General features: G+C 39.3%; 1 protein-coding gene across 1 annotated transcript; it reads right to left on the reverse strand.

The window, feature by feature from the left end:
- Positions 1 to 923: 923 nt before the first annotated feature.
- On the reverse strand, positions 924 to 2,189 carry LOC130504037 (uncharacterized). Its single transcript, XM_056998609.1, has 2 exons — positions 1,543 to 2,189; positions 924 to 1,158 (listed from the first exon to the last, which is right to left on the reverse strand). Exons 1-2 carry the CDS (start codon positions 2,187 to 2,189, stop codon positions 924 to 926), a joined length of 882 nt encoding a protein of 293 aa, XP_056854589.1.
- Between the last annotated feature and the right edge of the window lie 7,118 nt (positions 2,190 to 9,307).

Here is a 9,307-nt window from a genome sequence, read left to right on the forward strand (position 1 = left end):
TCGGACATATGGCAATATCTTCATGATTCTTATCAAACCAGGATGAACCTGGTGCGGCCCTGTAATGGCTGTCTCTCCCTGGATCTCTTGAAGGGGGAGTGGGTGGATGATAGATGATGAATATGGTCTTCTCCTCAGAGCTATGGGATGCTCTAAAGATGTTCTTTTCTGCTCCACAGACACAGGATCACCCTGTATTGTCTAAGATGGATCACAGAAGATAATCCTTGCAAACAGAGAATCAAAGACTCAATCTGTATCAAGGTATGTGGATTGATGTGGGACACAAGAGGGATGACTCGTCTCCTGATACTCCAAGGCTGGATATTACACACCAGCAGAATTGAGAGAAAACTCAAAACAAAGAAGATAAAAAAATGTCGATTGATTGATTTCTCAAAAGCTGCGTACAAGATAAATAAAAGAAACGCCAAACTAACCTAATCCTAAACCAGAATGGTTTAGTTTAATCCTAATCCTAAACCAATTTCGAAATTGGTTTATTTTAAAAATCCTAATTGACTTGGTTTAATTTAAATAAAGCCCAAATAACTAAAACTCATTACATTGCAATTAAATTAAACCAACAAGCTGGTTTATCTTGATCTCCTTGTCTTGAACCAGTCCCCCACGATTTTGGCTAACTCTTGGAGCCTCTCCTCTTGTTCTCTCAGCCTTGATCTAGTAACTGGTCCACTCCACATACTGGCTAGCTCGTCTGGCTCTTCTCTGCTCAAGTCTGGCTCTTCTCTGCTCAAGTCTGGCTCTTCTTTGCTCAAGTCTAGCTCTTCTCTGCTCAAGTCTAGCTCTTCTCTGCTCAAGTCTAGCTCTCCCTCGTCAGACTCACTCAGCTCTCCAATGTCTCTACTCATGGCTACACCATCCCCTCCTCCTTTAAAAGGATTTGTCCTCAAATCCAAGCTCTATTGGATGATAGAACCTTGATCACTCAACAACAGATTGCATGATCTGGCCTTGGGAGATATGATCACTTCTCTAATCTCTCCAGGGTCAAACACAAAGTATTGCAATCCTTCTTCATGTCTCAACAATATCTTGGAACTTTTCTCAAGGCATATAGCTTCTAAGGTAGATGATTCCTCCACTTTGTTGAGTTTAAAGCTGTCTGCTTCTCTCCTGGATGATGCTACACACGTCCTGCACATGAACATGAGACCATGTACTCTCAGTTTATCCTTCTTCTGGTCAGGTGGTCGTGTGGTTTTGTCCCCATACTCATCCTCCAGTTCTGGCTTCTCTTTAACCACCACCAGTTCCTGTTTGTCTCTTCTCAGCTTGTTCTGATCAGTTATGAAACTGATAAAGGATGTGTTGCCTCCTGTTCTTCCTCTATGTTTACTGCAGCTAGTTAAGATCACTCCATCCTCTCTCCCTTCAAAAAGATTTGACCACAAATCTTGTTCTTTAAGAGTGAATGAACTCTGCAAATCATACTTGAAGGCTGCTGTTTTCTGTTCCAGAATTTTGTGACTTTTTCTAAACACACACAAGCTTCCTCCTGGTTCAAAAACAACTTGTTGCAGGCCCTTAACAACCACCAGATGCTCCACTATGCTGAGCAATTCAAGAGCTTTAGATGACCCTCCAGGAACTTCTTCTTCTTGTTTTGTTTGATCAGGCACGTGGCTACACTCAGCTTCTGCAACTTTTACTTCCTCCTCTAGCTTCAGACAAAGAGTTGTTGGTTCTGATTCAGTTTCATGACTCTCCTCAATCTGTTTTATTGGTGAAGCTAATATAGAAGCTTGCAGCTTCTCCTCCTCTTGTTTCAGTGATAGAACAGGAACAACAGATCTTCTTCCAGCAGGTTTTGATGGTAGTTTAGACCAACAGGAAAGCTGTTCTAAAGTAGTAAGCTTTGTTGATGCTTCTGGCTTTATTTCAGGAAGTTTCCACTGTGACACAAACCTCTTCCTCATCAAGCTCTTCATCTCAACCCATGAAGTAATTTGTGATTTTTTTTCAAATCTCCTAGTCTGAGAAACTCTTTGCCACCATGAGAATGCACTTCCACAGAGTCCAGTGACTGCTAGACATACCTTTTTCTTTTCAGTGTGGTATTGGAGTCCAAAGAGAAACTCCACCTTCTTTTCCCAATCAAAGTATGCCTCTGTATCAATCTTCCCATAGAAGCATGGAATTGTAAACTCTTCTCCATATCCAGACATAGAATACTGCTTCCTAACTGATAGATTTCGTGCTCCTAGGTGAAAAATTCAAACCCTAACCTTCAAGAGGCTCTGATACCACTTGGTGCGGCCCTGTAATGGCTGTCTCTCCCTGGATCTCTTGAAGGGGGAGTGGGTGGATGATAGATGATGAATATGGTCTTCTCCTCAGAGCTATGGGATGCTCTAAAGATGTTCTTTTCTGCTCCACAGACACAGGATCACCATGTATTGTCTAAGATGGATCACAGAAGATAATCCTTGCAAACAGAGAATCAAAGACTCAATCTGTATCAAGGTATGTGGATTGATGTGGGACACAAGAGGGATGACTCGTCTCCTGATACTCCAAGGCTGGATATTACACACCAGCAGAATTGAGAGAAAACTCAAAACAAAGAAGATAAAAAAATGTCGATTGATTGATTTCTCAAAAGCTGCGTACAAGATAAATAAAAGAAACGCCAAACTAACCTAATCCTAAACCAGAATGGTTTAGTTTAATCCTAATCCTAAACCAATTTCGAAATTGGTTTATTTTAAAAATCCTAATTGACTTGGTTTAATTTAAATAAAGCCCAAATAACTAAAACTCATTACATTGCAATTAAATTAAACCAACAAGCTGGTTTATCTTGATCTCCTTGTCTTGAACCAGTCCCCCACGATTTTGGCTAACTCTTGGAGCCTCTCCTCTTGTTCTCTCAGCCTTGATCTAGTAACTGGTCCACTCCACATACTGGCTAGCTCGTCTGGCTCTTCTCTGCTCAAGTCTGGCTCTTCTCTGCTCAAGTCTGGCTCTTCTTTGCTCAAGTCTAGCTCTTCTCTGCTCAAGTCTAGCTCTTCTCTGCTCAAGTCTAGCTCTCCCTCGTCAGACTCACTCAGCTCTCCAATGTCTCTACTCATGGCTACACCAGAACCACAATCTAAGAAGCTTTATTTGGAACCACTAATCAGTGGAGAATAACCAGGAAGTTGAATAAGTCTCATAGGAGTTGTGAGTAAGAAGATATCCCACTTTCTATCCAGATGATTCCAGATTAGCCTGTTCGGACATATGGCAATATCTTCATGATTCTTATCAAACCAGGATGAACCACGATCTAAGAAGCTTTATTTGGAACCACTAATCAGTGGAGAATAACCAGGAAGTTGAATAAATCTCATAGGAGTTGTGAGTAAGAAGATATCCCACTTTCTATCCAGATGATTCCAGATTAGCCTGTTCGGACATATGGCAATATCTTCATGATTCTTATCAAACCAGGTGAACCACGATCTAAGAAGCTTTATTTGGAACCACTAATCAGTGGAGAATAACCAGGAAGTTGAATAAATCTCATAAGTGTTGTGAGCAAGAAGATATCCCACTTTCTATCCAGATGATTCCAGATTAGCCTGTTCGGACATATGCCATTATCTTCATGATTCTTATCAAACCAGGATGAACCACGATCTAAGAAGCTTTATTTGGAACCACTAATCAGTGGAGAATAACCAGGAAGTTGAATAAATCTCATAGGAGTTGTGAGTAAGAAGATATCCCACTTTCTATCCAGATGATTCCAGATTAGCCTGTTCGGACATATGGCAATATCTTCATGATTCTTATCAAACCAGGATGAACCACGATCTAAGAAGCTTTATTTGGAACCACTAATCAGTGGAGAATAACCAGGAAGTTGAATAAATCTCATAGGAGTTGTGAGTAAGAAGATATCCCACTTTCTATCCAGATGATTCCAGATTAGCCTGTTCGGACATATGGCAATATCTTCATGATTCTTATCAAACCAGGATGAACCACGATCTAAGAAGCTTTATTTGGAACCACTAATCAGTGGAGAATAACCAGGAAGTTGAATAAATCTCATAGGAGTTGTGAGTAAGAAGATATCCCACTTTCTATCCAGATGATTCCAGATTAGCCTGTTCGGACATATGGCAATATCTTCATGATTCTTATCAAACCAGGATGAACCACGATCTAAGAAGCTTTATTTGGAACCACTAATCAGTGGAGAATAACCAGGAAGTTGAATAAATCTCATAAGAGTTGTGAGTAAGAAGATATCCCACTTTCTATCCAGATGATTCCAGATTAGCCTGTTCGGACATATGGCAATATCTTCATGATTCTTATCAAACCAGGATGAACCACGATCTAAGAAGCTTTATTTGGAACCACTAATCAGTGGAGAATAACCAGGAAGTTGAATAAATCTCATAGGAGTTGTGAGTAAGAAGATATCCCACTTTCTATCCAGATGATTCCAGATTAGCCTGTTCGGACATATGGCAATATCTTCATGATTCTTATCAAACCAGGATGAACCACGATCTAAGAAGCTTTATTTGGAACCACTAATCAGTGGAGAATAACCAGGAAGTTGAATAAATCTCATAGGAGTTGTGAGTAAGAAGATATCCCACTTTCTATCCAGATGATTCCAGATTAGCCTGTTCGGACATATGGCAATATCTTCATGATTCTTATCAAACCAGGATGAACCACGATCTAAGAAGCTTTATTTGGAACCACTAATCAGTGGAGAATAACCAGGAAGTTGAATAAATCTCATAGGAGTTGTGAGTAAGAAGATATCCCACTTTCTATCCAGATGATTCCAGATTAGCCTGTTCGGACATATGGCAATATCTTCATGATTCTTATCAAACCAGGATGAACCACGATCTAAGAAGCTTTATTTGGAACCACTAATCAGTGGAGAATAACCAGGAAGTTGAATAAATCTCATAGGAGTTGTGAGTAAGAAGATATCCCACTTTCTATCCAGATGATTCCAGATTAGCCTGTTCGGACATATGGCAATATCTTCATGATTCTTATCAAACCAGGATGAACCACGATCTAAGAAGCTTTATTTGGAACCACTAATCAGTGGAGAATAACCAGGAAGTTGAATAAATCTCATAGGAGTTGTGAGTAAGAAGATATCCCACTTTCTATCCAGATGATTCCAGATTAGCCTGTTCGGACATATGGCAATATCTTCATGATTCTTATCAAACCAGGATGAACCACGATCTAAGAAGCTTTATTTGGAACCACTAATCAGTGGAGAATAACCAGGAAGTTGAATAAATCTCATAGGAGTTGTGAGTAAGAAGATATCCCACTTTCTATCCAGATGATTCCAGATTAGCCTGTTCGGACATATGGCAATATCTTCATGATTCTTATCAAACCAGGATGAACCACGATCTAAGAAGCTTTATTTGGAACCACTAATCAGTGGAGAATAACCAGGAAGTTGAATAAATCTCATAGGAGTTGTGAGTAAGAAGATATCCCACTTTCTATCCAGATGATTCCAGATTAGCCTGTTCGGACATATGGCAATATCTTCATGATTCTTATCAAACCAGGATGAACCACGATCTAAGAAGCTTTATTTGGAACCACTAATCAGTGGAGAATAACCAGGAAGTTGAATAAATCTCATAGGAGTTGTGAGTAAGAAGATATCCCACTTTCTATCCAGATGATTCCAGATTAGCCTGTTCGGACATATGGCAATATCTTCATGATTCTTATCAAACCAGGATGAACCACGATCTAAGAAGCTTTATTTGGAACCACTAATCAGTGGAGAATAACCAGGAAGTTGAATAAATCTCATAGGAGTTGTGAGTAAGAAGATATCCCACTTTCTATCCAGATGATTCCAGATTAGCCTGTTCGGACATATGGCAATATCTTCATGATTCTTATCAAACCAGGATGAACCACGATCTAAGAAGCTTTATTTGGAACCACTAATCAGTGGAGAATAACCAGGAAGTTGAATAAATCTCATAGGAGTTGTGAGTAAGAAGATATCCCACTTTCTATCCAGATGATTCCAGATTAGCCTGTTCGGACATATGGCAATATCTTCATGATTCTTATCAAACCAGGATGAACCACGATCTAAGAAGCTTTATTTGGAACCACTAATCAGTGGAGAATAACCAGGAAGTTGAATAAATCTCATAGGAGTTGTGAGTAAGAAGATATCCCACTTTCTATCCAGATGATTCCAGATTAGCCTGTTCGGACATATGGCAATATCTTCATGATTCTTATCAAACCAGGATGAACCACGATCTAAGAAGCTTTATTTGGAACCACTAATCAGTGGAGAATAACCAGGAAGTTGAATAAATCTCATAGGAGTTGTGAGTAAGAAGATATCCCACTTTCTATCCAGATGATTCCAGATTAGCCTGTTCGGACATATGGCAATATCTTCATGATTCTTATCAAACCAGGATGAACCACGATCTAAGAAGCTTTATTTGGAACCACTAATCAGTGGAGAATAACCAGGAAGTTGAATAAATCTCATAGGAGTTGTGAGTAAGAAGATATCCCACTTTCTATCCAGATGATTCCAGATTAGCCTGTTCGGACATATGGCAATATCTTCATGATTCTTATCAAACCAGGATGAACCACGATCTAAGAAGCTTTATTTGGAACCACTAATCAGTGGAGAATAACCAGGAAGTTGAATAAATCTCATAGGAGTTGTGAGTAAGAAGATATCCCACTTTCTATCCAGATGATTCCAGATTAGCCTGTTCGGACATATGGCAATATCTTCATGATTCTTATCAAACCAGGATGAACCACGATCTAAGAAGCTTTATTTGGAACCACTAATCAGTGGAGAATAACCAGGAAGTTGAATAAATCTCATAGGAGTTGTGAGTAAGAAGATATCCCACTTTCTATCCAGATGATTCCAGATTAGCCTGTTCGGACATATGGCAATATCTTCATGATTCTTATCAAACCAGGATGAACCACGATCTAAGAAGCTTTATTTGGAACCACTAATCAGTGGAGAATAACCAGGAAGTTGAATAAATCTCATAGGAGTTGTGAGTAAGAAGATATCCCACTTTCTATCCAGATGATTCCAGATTAGCCTGTTCGGACATATGCCAATATCTTCATGATTCTTATCAAACCAGGATGAACCACGATCTAAGAAGCTTTATTTGGAACCACTAATCAGTGGAGAATAACCAGGAAGTTGAATAAATCTCATAGGAGTTGTGAGTAAGAAGATATCCCACTTTCTATCCAGATGATTCCAGATTAGCCTGTTCGGACATATGGCAATATCTTCATGATTCTTATCAAACCAGGATGAACCACGATCTAAGAAGCTTTATTTGGAACCACTAATCAGTGGAGAATAACCAGGAAGTTGAATAAATCTCATAGGAGTTGTGAGTAAGAAGATATCCCACTTTCTATCCAGATGATTCCAGATTAGCCTGTTCGGACATATGGCAATATCTTCATGATTCTTATCAAACCAGGATGAACCACGATCTAAGAAGCTTTATTTGGAACCACTAATCAGTGGAGAATAACCAGGAAGTTGAATAAATCTCATAGGAGTTGTGAGTAAGAAGATATCCCACTTTCTATCCAGATGATTCCAGATTAGCCTGTTCGGACATATGGCAATATCTTCATGATTCTTATCAAACCAGGATGAACCACGATCTAAGAAGCTTTATTTGGAACCACTAATCAGTGGAGAATAACCAGGAAGTTGAATAAATCTCATAGGAGTTGTGAGTAAGAAGATATCCCACTTTCTATCCAGATGATTCCAGATTAGCCTGTTCGGACATATGGCAATATCTTCATGATTCTTATCAAACCAGGATGAACCACGATCTAAGAAGCTTTATTTGGAACCACTAATCAGTGGAGAATAACCAGGAAGTTGAATAAATCTCATAGGAGTTGTGAGTAAGAAGATATCCCACTTTCTATCCAGATGATTCCAGATTAGCCTGTTCGGACATATGGCAATATCTTCATGATTCTTATCAAACCAGGATGAACCACGATCTAAGAAGCTTTATTTGGAACCACTAATCAGTGGAGAATAACCAGGAAGTTGAATAAATCTCATAGGAGTTGTGAGTAAGAAGATATCCCACTTTCTATCCAGATGATTCCAGATTAGCCTGTTCGGACATATGGCAATATCTTCATGATTCTTATCAAACCAGGATGAACAACGATCTAAGTATTGAGATGAAGAACCAAAGAGAAGAATATGCATTGACAAGAGAAGACAAAGAGAAGATCATATGCTGCGGTTACTTGAGAGAGAAGACACAGTCTTGGATCACAAGTAACCAACTCTGCCCTAACTTGCCTTGAGAGGCAGGGAACTGCTGAGCTCGTCCAGAAAGTATCCAGACACCAATATGACCGTTGGAGAGAAGTTGGTAAGGTTTGGATTCAAACTGAGAAGAGTCACATGTTCAAAATGAGGAGAAGAGAGCTGTTAGGTTCTGTCACTTTCAGACAGATTAAAATAATGTAATCCTTTGTTTATTATTTGTGTCATTGTCTCTTCTCTCTCTGGTTTCTCTATATATGTAATGTGCAAGATGATTAATGAGATTAAGGGAGAAAGAACTCCTATTCTGGTTACTCTCTCTCACACTCGTCACTCTCTCTCTCCTATTCTTCAATCTGTCCAGAAACTTATTCTTGTGTTTATCTTTGTCATTCTTCACTTAATCTCACTAAATCTCCCAATACTCTCTCAATTCTAACATGGTATCAGAGCTACAAGCTCTTGAAACCTAAATCTCTTCCGCATTTCTATGTGTTTATTTCTATTTTTGGCAAAGTTCATCTTGTTCTTGAGGTGTTCTTCATCCTATTTCCAGAAATTACCAAAAATAGCAAAGTTTCTTGAAACTGTTCTTGAGAGTTCTTGAAACTATTCTTGAGAGTTTCTTACATTTCTTCCTTCAAGTCTATTATCCAGTGGGTAAAAGAAATTGAACCATGGAAATAGAAAGAAGAAGCTTGATTCCTGTAACACTAGAGGAGTCTAACTACTTGGTATGGTCTAGAATGGCCAGAGTTACCTTGGGAGGTCATGGACTTTGGGACAGCCATATCATGAAGGCTGAAGCTTCAGAGAAGATGACCCAAGAGGATAGTCAGGCGAATGATCTGAAGAATGAAGACAAGTGGGGTCAAAAAGACCGGTTAACACTTGAGATCATTCAGAACTCTCTCTCAGCATCAATCCTGGATGCTCACTCACACTGTGCAAGCGCCA

Source organism: Raphanus sativus, unplaced genomic scaffold (assembly GCF_000801105.2).
Source record: "Raphanus sativus cultivar WK10039 unplaced genomic scaffold, ASM80110v3 Scaffold1320, whole genome shotgun sequence".
Lineage (NCBI taxonomy): Eukaryota > Viridiplantae > Streptophyta > Magnoliopsida > Brassicales > Brassicaceae > Raphanus > Raphanus sativus.